The sequence below is a fragment of the Thunnus thynnus genome, chromosome 11, assembly GCF_963924715.1.
Source record: "Thunnus thynnus chromosome 11, fThuThy2.1, whole genome shotgun sequence".
Lineage (NCBI taxonomy): Eukaryota > Metazoa > Chordata > Actinopteri > Scombriformes > Scombridae > Thunnus > Thunnus thynnus.
This window is the reverse complement of record NC_089527.1, coordinates 26,828,922-26,844,644: the sequence shown is the minus strand read 5'-3', so window position 1 is coordinate 26,844,644 and position 15,723 is coordinate 26,828,922. Positions and strand designations below refer to the sequence as shown.

Here is a 15,723-nt window from a genome sequence, read left to right as displayed (position 1 = left end):
CTTCTTGGATTCTATCCATCTGTACAGTATGTACATGTATCAACAGAGATATTTTAATCCCTATCAGCCAGGTAATTATGCAATTGTGCTTTTCTTATATATCTATATCGATAGATACCTATATATTTCTTACCTGATATGTTTATATAAATTGGTATTGAATCATATTTCTAAGAAAATATGTTTCATCGTTTACAGTAGTGAGTGAATCATCCCATACACTGTGGAAGATAGAGATGGCTGTTTATCCATTACAGTTAGAAGCTTCTCTTTATTTTCTTTATGTCAGACAACAATACTGCATGTATACAGTACATGCATTTCAACCAGAGTGTATAGCGCTAAATAATAACCCTTTAATGCCCTGACTGCTCAGTAGGCTTCTATGGCATGTTGTTGCTGGGTCAGGGTTTTGCACAATAGAAGCCCTACATACTTTTTTCACATTGAGCAAGTATAAAAACGGTTACCACCATCAGGAGTACACAGCAGTCACAACTCAGTCCTGAGAAGCAATCAAAAGATCATGACCATGGGCAGGGTGGGTAATAAATATAACAAAACATTTATTTAATATCAATGTCCCAATTATAGTCATTAATAAACTCTGAAAATTGTCCTGATGAAGCATCTTTGTCCTTTCAGATCATCTTCTACGAGGACAGGAACTTCCAGGGTCGCCACTATGAGACCAGCAGTGACTGCCCTGAGCTGACCTCCTACCTGAGCAGGTGCCACTCTTGCAGGGTGGAGAGTGGCTGCTTCATGGTCTACGACCGCCCCAACTACATGGGAAACCAGTATTTCATGAGGAGGGGCGAGTATGCTGACTACATGAGCATGATGGGAATGAGAGACTGCATCAGGTCTTGCCGTATGATCCCTATGGTAGGACGTTCATTCTTTAGAAATCATTTTGTCATCTTTGAATGGTTGTCTGGACTTCTGCCAATTGATTTTTCTGATGTTTCAATTTACAGCACAGAGGAACCTACAGGATGAGGATCTATGAGAGAGAGAACTTCGGTGGTCAGATGCATGAGCTGATGGAGGACTGCGACAACATCCAGGACCGCTACCGCATGACTGACTGCCTGTCCTGCCATGTGATGGACGGCCACTGGCTGATGTACGAGCAGCCCCACTACAGAGGCAAGATGATGTACATGAGGCCTGGAGAGTACAGGAGCTTCAGGGAGCTGGGCATGAGTGGCATGAGGTTCATGAGCATGAGGCGCATCATGGACTCTTGCAACTGAATGTTCACTAAATACCACTACTGAATAAAGTACCCCACACTCTTATCCTGACTTTTTGCTTAATTGGTTGTTTTTGAGGCCTTAACAGTACAAGAAGAGCTGGGGATTAGAATGGCATCAGTGGGTGTAAATGAGCATGAGGCATATCCCTATATGTGGTAGTTAGAGAACTGCAGAATATTCAATAAAAATTATAACTTCTCAGACATACAAGAGTGTTGTTTTTGATAACACACCCTTGCCTTTGTAATGTGATGGTATATCATTCACATGTATTTCTTCTTGGTTTTACAACAGAATTCAAAAATCCCCAACATATAAATTGTTTATGCTGCTCACAATTTACCTTCTTGTGCTCACACAGTATATGTGGGCAAGTGCTTAGTGACTCCTTCAAATTATTGAATTAAACTATAAAATATCTCTGTTAAAGAAAGTTTTGCTACTGTTGCAAGTGGTTTGAATTCATTAAGTGCATTGATCAAGTTATTAGGATCACATCAGTGTATGATTTTGTAGAAATCACGTAAAGTACGTACTAGGGGTGTGCCGAAAAACAAATACGTTATTCGGCAAAGCACAAATAGTGGGTTTTTTCTTAATATTTGTTTCATACAAATATTTTAAAGATGATTTGTTTTCAGGAAGAAAAAAAAACATGTCAAATACCAGCACGTAGGTTGGTTACATCGCATACATATCTCTCTCTCCTCTGCTCTGCTATTACATCTATCAGCAGGTCTCAACAAGGGGAGTCACATTCACCTGCTACATGACACACATTTCCTAATTTGTACATCATTTCCTTATTTGGGGGTGTTCCCCAGAGATAAAGCTGAGCTACTGACAGGCATGAAGTGCTCTCATGGGACTCTCCATAACCTGTTGTTCCCCTTCTCCTTTCCACAAAGTTAGGTTGTAAAAAAAGAGAATACATGAAAAGTGCAAAGCAATAATCACCTTTGAAGTTCTTCCCTACACATTACACGGTGTGCTGTCTCTGTGTTATGGGTGTACAAATAGGCAGAGGTCTGTCTGCAATGAGGTGATGAGTAAAATTTTAGCTCAGTAGTTGAATTAGTTTTATCAAGTCTGATAAAAAAAAAAAGAGTATCCAGGGTGATGTCATCGGAGGTTATCTCATTTTGGGCTTGGAGACAACATATTAAGGGAAAGCCTGTGTTGAGGGCACAGAGTTTGAAAGATGCAGACATTAACAAGACAAGAAGCGTCTCATGAAAAAGATGCTAAAAGAAAAAATGTCTTTCTCTCCAGCTACAAGCAGCAATGCAAGTGAAAGTGGTTGAGTTTTGCAACACAAAGCTGTCACCTAAGTGTGTATTCTGTGTTGTAAGAGTCAGTGACAGTGCTTTGTGGGGCATTTCAGCTGCAAATGTGTGCATAGAGAAAGACTGAGTGACAATAAATTTCTAATCCTTGAGGGGAAACAAATGAAAGTCAACAGGTGAATGCTGGAGTGGAGGTATGGCAATCAAATTCCTTTTTTGTTCTTTTAAAAAAAATAGTTTAAGTTTTTACATCTTCACTAGATTAGACAGCCGATAGCAGAGAGATGACAAAAAAAAGGGGAGATGGGGATAACATGCAACACAGTCCTCTAACAGACACAAAGCAGGAGTGTTGCGACTCGTTGTCTGCACCCTAACCCTGACCTCCAGGGTGCCAGGGGTCAATAAACAGGATACTGTGTGTACTCTTTTGTGGCATGTGATTGTTGTCATCTGTTCATATTGTTTGTTGTTATTGTATTTATTATTGTAACAATGTTTTTATGCTGTCCTCTTTGATAGGTCTCCCTTGAAAAACAGATTTTAATCACAACTAGATTTTTACCTCTTTAAAGGAAAATGAAAAACAACTGATTAAATTCTGTATGACAGCAGCAGCAGTGATGATGAAGGAATACTGTCATTGTCATGAATAAGTCATTTTAAGTGTTACTCTGAATTTTTGTTTAAGTTCAAAAATCATATCACTGACCTGTCACCTTGACCTGATCACATTCTTCATATGTATGTATGTATATATATGTATATATATGTGTGTGTGTGTGTGTGTGTGTGTATATATATATATATAAAATCTGCTTCTATTCAATCTATGCACTCTATGCATCACCTCGGTGCACCGCCTGTTGGCATCTACATCCTATCGGACTCAAACTTAAGCTTTATGGCACTTACTTGTGTTGTTCTCTCATGACTAGATCCCTGCTTGTGTTGTATCAGCATCTGTTAAATGAAATTGTAAATTCATATATATTATAAATCCATTATAATTTTGTCATCTTGTTTTTCATGCTGTATTTCTGTAATTTGTCTCTCTTGTTCTATTCTCTACACACATCTATTGCATGACTTGCTGTCCTGAGAAAGGATCCTTCCTCTGTTGTACTTCCTGAGGTCTCTTCTGCCCCCCATCCTAACCCCCTTATTTGTGAGTTTTTCCCTCATTCAAATCGAGGGTCTAAGGTCAGGGGATGTTGTATTGCTTGTATTGCTGTACAGATTGTAAAGCCCCCTGATGCAAATTTGTGATTTCTGATATTGGGCTATACAAATAAAAATTGACTTGACTTGACTCACTGACCTGAGTGTGATGTATGGAAACTAAACATTTCAGCTTTAAATTCACCACCTTATTGCAAAGGGTGTGTTGGGTATGCATGCAGAGAGCAGAGTATGTAATGTGTCTGTAGCAGAACATCTTTTGTTGTCTGGCTGAAATGATTTGAAGGTTCACTCTAATAGCTTTAAAAACTTCCTTCAGAAACATAAATTTGACTTTATTATAGCACCTCAATATTTTTAAACCAAGACCAATACTAATGTTTTAAATTCTGGGAAATCAAGTTAACAAATAAGGTATTGTTGATTTGAAATACAAAATATTCTAAATAATTTGTGTCAAGCATCCAACATCATCTAGGATAAATTATATTAGGATTGTGAAGTACCTGATCTATCCTGCAAATCACTTTGTTACACTGTTTTATATAGATGTAAATCCTAGAGTGATAGTAATCCCAACCCATAATCATAACCAGGACTCCCATCTGAAAAAATCTACCAACTTCCCGCACTGAAACTAAGTCTACAAGGGCAATGTGGTAATGTCAACTACTAGTACAGCATTTAACATTTGATACTACCAGCCTTTGTTCCAAAATCAAAGGTGTTAATACATCTATTGGAGAAGGGATACAATGTATGTGCATAATCACAAATGACTACAAATGGCTATTGTTTGTTTGAGAACCCTATTGTCCACTGAATATTTTGCTTTGATAAAATATTAGCTCCTTGGCTCCTAGTGTTTCAATTCAATCGAGTCAATGATTTATATACTGTAATATAATACTCATATATAATCAATTACATCCCTAAACCATTTTTTGAAAAAGCTGTCAAAGGAAAATTCTGTTTGGAGGTTGTGACCCTGTTGGTATATGGGTAAGCAACTCAAAAACTCTATAGGCTTCTATAGTAGGTTGCTGGGTCAGGACTTTCAACAATAGAGGGGCCAACAGTCTTTGTCTCTGGCCAGGTATAAATGTGACATGTTCACACAGGCAGGGCATCAGTTCAAAAACAGTTCTCTGAGAGACCTGGGAAACCACCGCAATCAACATGGGCAAGGTAGGTCTAAATTATTAAATCAGCATTCATTTGCCTACAAATATGTAATAGGACTGTGTAAATATGAATTTGGTATCTAAAACCCTTCAATATTTTTTCAGATCATCTTCTACGAGGAGAGGAACTTCCAGGGCCGCTCCTATGAGTGCATGAGCGACTGTGCTGAGCTGACCTCCTACCTGAGCAGGTGCCAGTCCTGCAGGGTGGAGAGTGGCTGCTTCATGGTCTACGACCGCCCCAACTTCATGGGAAACCAGTTTTTCATGAGGAGGGGCGAGTACGCTGACTACATGAGCATGATGGGAATGAGCGGTGGTATCAGGTCTTGCCGTATGATCCCCATGGTAAGTATAAAACACAGCAACAGTACGACTCTGGAAAGAAGCTTAACGTTTTTATCAAATCAATTATTTTTTGGTCTTGTTTTTTAAAAACAGCACAGAGGCCAGTTCAGGATGAGGATCTACGAGAGGGAGAACTTCAGTGGTCAGATGCATGAGCTGGTGGATGACTGTGACTCCATCCAGGACCGCTTCCGCATGAATGACTGCCAGTCCTGCCATGTGATGGAGGGCCACTGGCTGATGTACGAGCAGCCCCACTACAGAGGCAAGATGATGTACGTGAAGCCCGGCGAGTACAGGAGCTTCAGGGACATGGGCATGAGTGGCACCAAGTTCATGAGCATGAGGCGTATCATGGATATGTGCTAATTGTACATTTTGACTCAAATAAATGATCTAACTTTCTAAATTCTGGTGTCATGGTAATTAATTTTATCAATTTATTAGGGTCGACACATTAAAACAGGTCAACTCCCCCTCATCATGTACTAGCTGAGAACCCATTCAATTTAAGGTTTTACATAGAATTCTTTTTAGTAAATCCAGGCTAGCTGAGATTTCCCAGGCTCAGATCCACGGTGTGACCATTGCTTTCACTCACTGACTGATATGTTTTGGTCATGCTCTGCACTTCAAAATTATTGGTCTTTGGTTTTCAACACCCTTCAGATGTCTTAGGGGTCCCTGTTAACCAAGTCCACAAATTGCCATCTTTGGAGTACCAAATAATTTGCTCTTATCTTTCTTTCTTATCTTTGAATACTAAACAAAGGGATGTTATTGCATTCAGAACTCTTTTGGCCCAACAAAGGAATTCTTTTAGCCTGGAAATCTCCCTCATCACCTTCACATTCTGGGTGGTTAAAAGTTATAATGTCATATTTAACCTTAGAAAATATTTAATATACTTTGAGAGTATATTTTTACTTTTCTTTCCCATTTTGCAAACCTGTCTGTATTACCTTCGAAGTAGAGACCAGATGGTGATGAGAAATTTGTCCTAATTTTACCCAAATTATGCTGAATTTGTCATTACTCAGCTATCTGCTATCTAGAAAAGCAGATTTCAACTAATTAATATTTCAGCATTTGGTTAGAGATGAGTGTTAAATTGCACAACCCAGTATCATGGCAGTTCATGAAATCTTATTTAATCTATAGATTCGTGTTCGTGGACACAAATTTTCCATTTTTTTCATGACACTCAGCACAACTTTCAAACTAATGTATTTCAATTGGAAGTATCTTTCATGCCTGCCTGACTCAGAGCAGTATAAAGCTGTGCTTATTTATTTCCTCTGGTGGGCGGACCAGAGGATCTGCTGCTGGGAAGTATTTTCTTCACTGTCAGTTCCCTTATTAAGGTTTTATTTTAATGATATCCTCAACATTTCTCAACACAAAAACACTAACGTGTCCTTGATAACTCTACAATATGATAGGTTAATGTTATGGCCATCCATTTTAATTATTTCTCCAAAATCAAGTGTTTTTGTCAGTTTTGGATAGCAGAAGGCTACATTACCCATGATCCTCAGCCACCATTGCCATGGAGACAAAGACAGTCCACTTTGTTACCTGTTACAAAACTTTTATTTACTGTTATATCTACAATTTATTTTTAATTACTGAATTTATTCCAAACTTATTAAGATTTCGTGTGTGTTTATGGAGTCCCCCCCATGGAATGCCCCTCTCCCCCTTATCACAGAGACAGTGGCGTTTGGATTCAGATAGTCGTGATTGCGGCCAACCGGTAGCAATTTGAAATGGAATGACGCCCAGCCATGGCAGACAATCCAAAACAGTAGATGAACACGCCAAGTCCACTTGCAACACAATGCCCTTCCCTAACCCTAACCTGCCTTTGCACTAAATTGCATCAAATCTTGTACCATGGCCATATAAACGGGATGAAAACAGGGTTACACAGCTGCTTAGAGGAAGCCATGCTTGCTGAGTGTTTGCACAATGTTTGAAGAGTCAGAGTATTTGCAAAGCTTTAAAACTTGGCACCAGCTGACATTCCGTAATGACAATTGTTGACATGCCTCAGGCCTAACGAGCTGATTAAGGTCTGAGACCTTGTAAAAAGAATCTGAGACTTCAGAACTCTTATGGTTTTTTAATTTTTGTTTATTTATGACATAAAAGGTAACTATGCATTAATATTTGCTGAAAATGTTGGGGTTTTTTGGACCCATTAGCTTCATGTCGAAGCTAAGAGCTAAGCATGGTAACTGCATAATGTTGTAACCATCAAAGGTAGACTTACCACGAGCTATGACATTGTGAAACAATGGTATATGCTCCTGTCGAAGCCACAACTCCGTATGATATCAACTGTGTTTTAAGAAAAACGTTTTATTTGTTTTATTTGTGAAAACTGCAAACATCATGTCGGCTAGTGAGTACTGCTAGCACTGAACTGTACGATTATTTATGTTACATTTACCACCATGATTTCCCTGTGACATGCTGCCTTTTTTTTTAGAGATGAGAACAAGAATGTCCAAAGAGGTGAAAATCACTTCAAGTCAGGCCATGTACTGGAGTGTAGTGTTTCTGAGGGCCAGCTTGTGGGTTCTGTCAGGGCCAGTATGAAAGACAAGTCATACAGGGTTGTGGTGAGTTTTGCAGACTGACTAGTTTGGTAGCTAACTTTAGCTAACATTACTCTACATGAAACTACATGTTGGACCAATCATGTTGTTATCATGTCAAAGTGAATATAAAAAATACAGTTAAAATTTAATCAATTAATTTAATTAATTAAAAAATAGAGCACTATAACTAAATTTAGTGAGCATTAGATTAAATGAGCTGAAAAAGATGAAATGGTGTAAGAGCAGATAGCTAACGTTAAGCTAGCTAATTTAGGTGTTTAAAAAAGTGAGTTAAAAAATAAGAATAGTATAAATAATAAGTATAAATAGTATGAAAACTATTATAGTATACTATTATAATGGTATAATATAAACAATAAGAGAAGTAATTAGGAAGAACAGTATGTCCCTTCCCAATATTCATGTTCACACTACATACATAAATAAGATCACTTTGGATATATTGTCCTTTCAATCAGGAGGCAACTCGAGGTATGTAAAATTTATTGATTATGTAATGATTATTGTATTCTTTTGTAAGTCCAATCACATCGAATGCTATTCATTGTGTTAAATAGGCTGTGAGTGGGATTTTTTTAAAATCTATATATATGAGTATTTCTTTTCCTCTTTACAGGTTTACACTGGTGACTCTGGAGTCATCAACTCTACCTCCTGTGAGTGTCCCCATGGGGAGTACAAGTGCAGCCTACCTGCTGCTTTGATGATCTGGGCCATCCACAACCTCAGCTCCACAGATGTTGAGTGCCAGTGGAAAAAGCCCAAGGTGCCATCAGACAAGGTTAAGGCAGTGGAGGAGTGTGGGAGTACAAGCCTCTGACCCGTGCACCAACCCCAGTGGCTGCTCAGTCAATTCCGGTTTACTGGGATTTCCTGACTCACTCCCGAGCCTAAAACCCAGCAGGGACCTCTGCTTCAACTCACCACTGACTGTATCATTGCCCCCCACAAACACCTGGGCAGTCATGGCATCCTTGCAGCTATGAGGATGTCAGTGAGGCAGATAATGGCCATCCAGACATTGACAGTGGGGCAGAAGGACAATCATCTCTGGCATGTTCTGAGGAAAGGTCGGCCGACGGCAAGCCACTTTGGAAGTGTGCTGATGGTGAAGCGCCCCCTCATTTCCAAGCTCTGTGGGAATCAGGACCTGCAAGGAGTACTGGCTCTACAGTGGGATATAGCTAACGAGCAGGAATGGATCAATGCATTTGAAGATGCCACCGGCATGAAGGTCAGAGGGTCTGGTTTGTGGCTGGCTGACTCTTGGGTCCTGGGTGCCTCCCCAGATGGTCTGGCTGGAGAGACAGACATCATTGAGGTGAAGTACCCATTCCAGTGGGGGGACCATACTATTGAGGAAGCAGTGCAGGATAAGTCCTTGTACCTTCATCAGAAGGAAGGTGGCGCCTTCCACCAGAAGGAGGATCACCACTACTGGCACCAAGAACAGGGGCAGCTTCACATGTCTGGGAAGACCACCTACTGTTTCACCATCTGGACACCCAAGCAGTGTGTGATCATACCCATCTCCCGTGATGACTTCTGGCAGCCTAATGTGGGGATCTTGGAGTCCTTCTACAAGGATCACATGCCTCCACAGCTTGTGTAGAACTGTCAATGGACTAAAACATTGCTTGTAAATCGTTAATAATAGTTAATCATTTCTGAGATCAGTTCACCTTTTTACATCCTTGAGGATAACTACATTGTTCAATTTATTTGTTCTACAGCTGTTCTAATGGTTATATTTGTTACTTTATTTAATTTTTTTATTTATTTTTTGGGAGGCAATCGATCAGAGTTCTCGCCATGCCACCTGTCAGTGCCTGCTAACAGGGAAGCCAATGATCCAAAACATTAAAGGAAATCAAAACAATGGTGATCATTTCATTAAGGTATAAAAAGGAATGCAATTTTTTACTGTGTAACTCTTTATTTTACAGTCTGCTGAAAGCCAATCACATAACACCACACCCTCACACGTGCGTTATTTGAAATGTAATGCAATCTGAAAACAATGAAAAGAACTCCTGCACAATGTCTCGCTTACTGCTGAAATTTATTACAGGTATATGGGCAGCATCACAACACTTACATATATATAAACATTAGAGCTACCTCAATCATTCAATCAGAGGACCACAAAGACTGGTCTGGCTGATGAGCACCTTGAATTAACACAAAGCATATGTGTCACCTGCCAGAAAATAGCATTAAATACAAAATGGACACAAAAGCTTTAACAATGCCAATAAATCTAAAGCAACATCCATATAGCCTCAAAACTCTCCAAAGGTCAAAAGACAGAAAAGAACAAGTAAATTAAGAACAAACATATTGATATATCATGAATCTTACACTGTTATCAAAAACTGTCTGTGCAACATCTTTAGTATGTTTAATCTCACTCTTTGTGAACGTGCCATGATGCAAAAACAGTGGGATGTTCACACTGACTCCTTCTGGCATAATGTCTTGGATTAGAAATCCTTCATCAGCAAGTATAAGATCACCTGACTTGAAGACCTCCAGGATTCCACTCTTAGCCACGATGTCCTTGTCAGAGACTGATCCAGTTTGCTGCAGTATGTTATCACAGCGTTTGTCACCACACCTTGCAAGATTTTAAATGAATGCATGCCTCTGTATGACGAGTAGGTGTGCTTCTGAAGGTCCATGGAGGCTGAAGTAGCAATTTTAACTGCTGTGCAATGTATGACCATCCTGCAGTTGCAATACATCTGGAATGAAGACTGTAAGCTTGACAGATTTTTCTCCCAACTTGGCACAGTGGTCATGATGTCCTTGAACCATAACTCATGGAGAACATGGATGAATGTAAGTACTAAATTTGTCACACAAGTGGAGCTACACTGGAAGAGCTGAGCAAGATGCAAGTTGGTGTAGTTATGAAAGAGCTTCATGAGAGTCATGAAGATCTAGTCATCAAGTGACAGAGATTATACCTTCCAGTCAGCATAATAAACGATGGACTCTTTAAATCGTTTCATATAGCCAAAGAAGATGTTGAAGATGCTTCTGTCTGGGAGGTCAGTTTCCATCCTAAGTACCTTTTCATTGAGGGTTGAACCTCGAGTACCTGAAACCTAGACATTTGGGGGTCAGCACACTGTCAACAGGCCCACTCTCCTCCATGGGCAGACTCCCTTCCACAGGCAGATTGCCCCCTACAGCCAGGCTCTTCTCCACGGGCAGATTGCTCTGCACAGGTGGACTCTTCCCACACAGGAAACCTTATTGGACCCCTCTCAAGTCCCTCTGTAAAATGGCAGCTGCACTCTCTAGAACTGTCACTGGGCCTCCTGTCTGCATGTCTGAAAGAAGAAAATAATACTTATTCATACTGTGTTATATACACGGAGTAGGCATGATAAAGTAGATATATATTAAAAAAAATACAATTATATAGTATAGTAAATTACATGTCTAGCTACCAAGTTAATGCTGACAACAAAGACTTGCAGAAAGTTAAGAGAGTTGTTGTTAGTGCTGTAGATGAAATAAGCTGTATATGTTGAAAAATATGACTAGCAGTGCTACTAATGCTATAGTAATTTAGGTAGTTTTGAAAATGGACGTATGGTTTTTTTAATTGATTTAAAAATGTGCAGGGACGAAATCATGATCTTGCAGGTGTCCCTTGCTGATACACTGAGTATTGATCGATGTGAATCGAATCTGAGAATCTGAGAAGTGATTTTTGCGAGCGGCCAGTGGCTACTTTTACAGATTTAGCATACAGACAACCAACAGCTGGGCTAGCCACAAACACTTAGACATTAGTCATTAGATCTCTAGTCAGGTGTTTCTATGGTAACAGGGTAGATAGTCCTGCCCCAACATACAAAATATGTGATCATTTTATCAATTTATGATGCAATATTAAATATTAAATTACCAACAGTATAATAAGTAGTTAGAATTAACTCAAACTCGACCAGCTACATTAAAATTGCTCCACCAACTTCTCAAACATGTCACAGACAGAGTTCCATCATGTCTTCGTGGACTGGATAAGGGTGTGCTGTGGCAGCTGCATCTGTACCTGCTTCACTTTCAGTGCCAGGGTGGTTGGATGGCTGTGGCTTAAGTGCTTCACCAGCCTCCCAGCAGCAACCAATCACACGACACACGTAAACATTGAAACTGTTGTTGTTGGCGAGTTGGAGTGTGTGCACATAACATGGCACAGAGTCCCAGAGGATGCGCATAGGGGAATTAGCTGCCACAATGTTTTTGGTGTTATCTTGGACACATGCCAACACACAGCTGTTGAGGCCCCATGTCTCCACCGCACTAGTCAGCTTCTCTGCGAGGTTGTCTGACGTGTGATGGACAGAGAGGCTTTGAGTGAGGAGCACACTGGACTGTATCTCCCAGTCAGCATTAATAAAGTGACAAGTAGTTGTGATGTAGCTTTCATTTGTGAGAGCTGTCCAGCAGTCAGTGGTTAGCTTGTCTGCTCTGGCCAACTTGATTTTAAGCTCATCCTTCTTCTCCTCAAAGTGTTTATCAATGCGTTTAGTCACAGTAGCTCTCGATGGCATAACATACTTGGGCTTGAGGTACCGAACAAGTCTGACTTATTAGAAGTCAGCTGAACTGGGCATTGACAATGGGCAATGGTGCTTGTGGATGTATGGCAAGACAAGATCTGGCCCCATGTCTTCCTCTCCGATATGGATGGGACCCAGTGTGATTCAATCTGGTCTCACATCGGTGGCCTGTTACCGACATAATCTGGCGACTTTCCAGGCATCCGAGAGCCAACCCATAGTAGTGCTCTGTGGGCTGTGGTTTGTGTAGATCCAGGAGAGAGGTACGAAGAGACTCACCTGAGAGGCATAAATAATTTAGGGAAGTGGGAGGATGGATGATTAAAGTATATAAAATTCATATAGTTTATGTTTTTATCAGCTTTTGTGTAGGGCTAAATATCTCACTTCTTCACAGATCATTTTCAGCATGTTCCCAAGGTAATTCATGCAGCAGAACAAAAGATGACTTAATCAGCTCTCGGTTTCCCTCTCTGCCCCTCCATGCAAAGCAAAGCTGGATGTTGAACCATGCCTTTCTCAACAGGCCCACAGGTGTATCTGGGGACAGTATAGCTGAATTTCTAATAATTTCCAGGTCAGACTCGGTAATATGAGGATGATGGACACTGGTGTCTTTGCTGCTTTTCCTGTAGTGTTTCAACTTGGCTTTAAAGACAGCAATGCTTGACTTGAACTTTGTATCACTTATCTCTCTATATAAAGCAAGGAATCTCTGTCTGTCTGTATGTATGTATGTTTTTCCTTCGCATATCTCAAGAACCATTCATCCAATGTACTTCATACCTGGCAGGTAGATTGCTGGGGAATCAAGGAAGTGCAATGTCAATGTGTGAAGTTGTTTGGATGAGCAGTTCTCGAGAAATATAAAAAAAAAGTACCTCATAAACAACATTGATTTGCTTCTTTTTCTGCCAATGAGCAGAAATACGGACAGCACCACTCTGCCATTGCAACCCACATTGTAGTCAGAGATGGAATTATGTCTGTAGTGATAAGAACTAACATAGAGAATGAATTGAAAAAGTTTAGAGAGTTAAGCCCTATTCCCATTCCTTATGCGCGGGAATTTGTGCAGCATGTCTCAGGCACATTTTGAACGGGCTCTACAGTTCATCCGATCAACTTCAGCTCAACTCAAAATTGTAGTCTCCAGATATTCTGCATGTGAGGCATTTAGGGAGCATCAGTAAATTGTAGCATCTACTGATAGCCTGCATTTGAGGTGTTTCGGGAACATGGGTAAATTATAGCATCTACTGATAGCTTGAGTGTGAGACATTTAGGGAACATCGGTATATTGTAGTGTCTACCAATAGCCTGCATTTAAGGCGTTTAGGGAGCTTCGGTAAATTGTAGCATCTACTGATAGTCTGCATGTGAGACGTTTAGGGGTCGGGCACTGTTCTCATAGGTATTGAGAAATCAGCCCATTCCGAACCGGCACTTTTTGAACAGGTACTGCATTAGTTATATTAAAATGTGATATATGGCAGTTAATACCAGCTCTAATGCCACACTGTACTCACCTCCAGCCTTAGTGGACTAAATCATGGCATAAATTCAAGTAAGGTGTCATTAAGCATAACCACAGAGTATGTCTCCAAATCAGTGTTCTTTTGTTTTTGGTAGAGAAAGTCTCTCAGTATATTAACTGCCCATGTTGTTCCCTTTTTAGTATTAATCTCATCCTTCTCTTCCTCAATCATTTTAAGCTCTTCAGGTGTCAGTTCCTTCTGCTGTTTTTCGCTTGGTTTCTTTGTTTTCTTCTCCATTTCTTTTTCCTCTGCTGTGTCCCATTCTTCAAAACTGCTGTAGATTGCAAATAGGTTGAAAGAAATGTTAAAATCAAGCATTGTTGTGTTTTTCTTCTCGATCATTAGTTTATCAAGTTGATAACTCAGCTGTGCTTGCTGCAGTTGATAACGAATAAGCTTTGACAGCTGTGCTCTGTAATGTTACTATGGTTACAGGTTGGGTAGTGGATGAACTTTGAACAGTGATTAGACTTGAGCCGAACTATGTATGCAATATATGGTTTTAACGCACACCTGCCGGCCAATCAGAAAAGAGTACTCACCCAGACCATGCTCTAAATTTGCATATTCATAGATACTGGAATTTTTAATGAGGGAGAAGAAGTAAATGTAATTTTAAGAATTTTAACGAGATAATTGAACTTCTTTTGTTGAAAAATGTCAGACACAAATTATTATTCAAAGTAGAGTATTTTAGATACATCTTAAAACATGTCTGGAGGGGATCTTTAAGCCTCTCTTTCCTCTTGTAACAGTAAAATATTTTGTTTTAAAATACTTACAACAAAGCTAAAATCTCATCTTTATGTGGCTTCTCCTAATCTGCTATAGTTAGCATATAAACAAGGATATGTTGGACAGAACAAACATTCTGATCTTACACACATTTTTTTAAACATCCATCCAGTACAACAACAATACCTAGTGACATGTTGCTGCCCATACTGAGTTAGCATGATATAAATGCAGTTTTTCTGGAGTCTTTCTGGCTCCCATAGTCCTAAATCACTTATTTGCTTCATCTTTTTGTAAAGCAGTGTCACAGATGTGGCACAGAAAAAGTATACAGGCTACTTCAAATACCAATTGATGGCCTTTTTCAATGATTATGCAGTTACACACTAAATTTGATGCACATAAAATTTTAATCTACTGTACCTCATGTACAATACTTGTACAATACAGATGCAGAATGCAGTTTTCTTAAACAATTTTTACCCAACATAATTTTTTCATCATTTTCGGTAACTTTGAAAACTTTGGAATCTCCACTAAAATAAAAATAAAAATAAATTTGGTATTGAAAAATGCGTGGCTACATAGCATGAATTTTAATTTATGCGATTAACTTGATTTTGACCCAAGAACAATAAAAGACACAAACATTTAATTTTAGTGAGGTGCATCAAGTGTTACAATAACTTCACTGCTGGTTGTACATTGGATTAATGCTTGTCAGTTATTTTTTTATCATATATCTATACATACAAATCCATACAAACAGCTGGATAAACAAGTTTTGTTTGTACAGATGTGCATTATATATAGGCATGTCAGACTATTGTGGTCTCACAGAAGAAAACTCATGTCTATAAACTGTCCACTTACCAATCATACAGTGTGCCATACAGTGTGTTTTGTAATGTATGAAAGAGACTATTGTTTGTTACTCTGTATTGTAACTTCGAAAAAATGCTCATTGTATTGACTTCCCTA

The 15,723-nt window shown here is 39.4% G+C and overlaps 3 protein-coding genes across 6 annotated transcripts; all 3 read left to right on the top strand.

Moving 5' to 3' along the window:
- Positions 1 to 489: 489 nt before the first annotated feature.
- LOC137193040 (gamma-crystallin M3-like) lies at positions 490 to 1,310 on the top strand. The gene is made up of 3 exons (XM_067604214.1): positions 490 to 541; positions 646 to 888; positions 981 to 1,310. Exons 1-3 carry the CDS (start codon positions 527 to 529, stop codon positions 1,257 to 1,259), a joined length of 537 nt encoding a protein of 178 aa, XP_067460315.1. The 5' UTR covers positions 490 to 526; the 3' UTR covers positions 1,260 to 1,310.
- Positions 1,311 to 4,830: 3,520 nt separating this feature from the next.
- On the top strand, positions 4,831 to 5,671 carry LOC137193043 (gamma-crystallin M3-like). The gene is made up of 3 exons (XM_067604218.1): positions 4,831 to 4,918; positions 5,020 to 5,262; positions 5,356 to 5,671. Exons 1-3 carry the CDS (start codon positions 4,910 to 4,912, stop codon positions 5,629 to 5,631), a joined length of 528 nt encoding a protein of 175 aa, XP_067460319.1. The 5' UTR covers positions 4,831 to 4,909; the 3' UTR covers positions 5,632 to 5,671.
- A 1,417-nt stretch (positions 5,672 to 7,088) lies between these two features.
- Positions 7,089 to 11,224, top strand: LOC137192137 (uncharacterized). 4 transcript variants are annotated; one of them, XM_067602649.1, is made up of 2 exons: positions 7,089 to 7,416; positions 8,506 to 11,224. In XM_067602649.1, exon 2 carries the CDS (start codon positions 8,872 to 8,874, stop codon positions 9,499 to 9,501), a length of 630 nt encoding a protein of 209 aa, XP_067458750.1. In that variant the 5' UTR covers positions 7,089 to 7,416; positions 8,506 to 8,871; the 3' UTR covers positions 9,502 to 11,224. The 4 variants fall into 4 exon arrangements, with proteins under 4 accessions (XP_067458750.1, XP_067458749.1, XP_067458752.1 ...); XM_067602648.1 differs by lacking the exon at positions 7,089 to 7,416 and adding an exon at positions 7,592 to 7,889; XM_067602651.1 differs by lacking the exon at positions 7,089 to 7,416 and adding an exon at positions 7,900 to 8,360.
- The last annotated feature ends 4,499 nt before the right edge of the window (positions 11,225 to 15,723 follow it).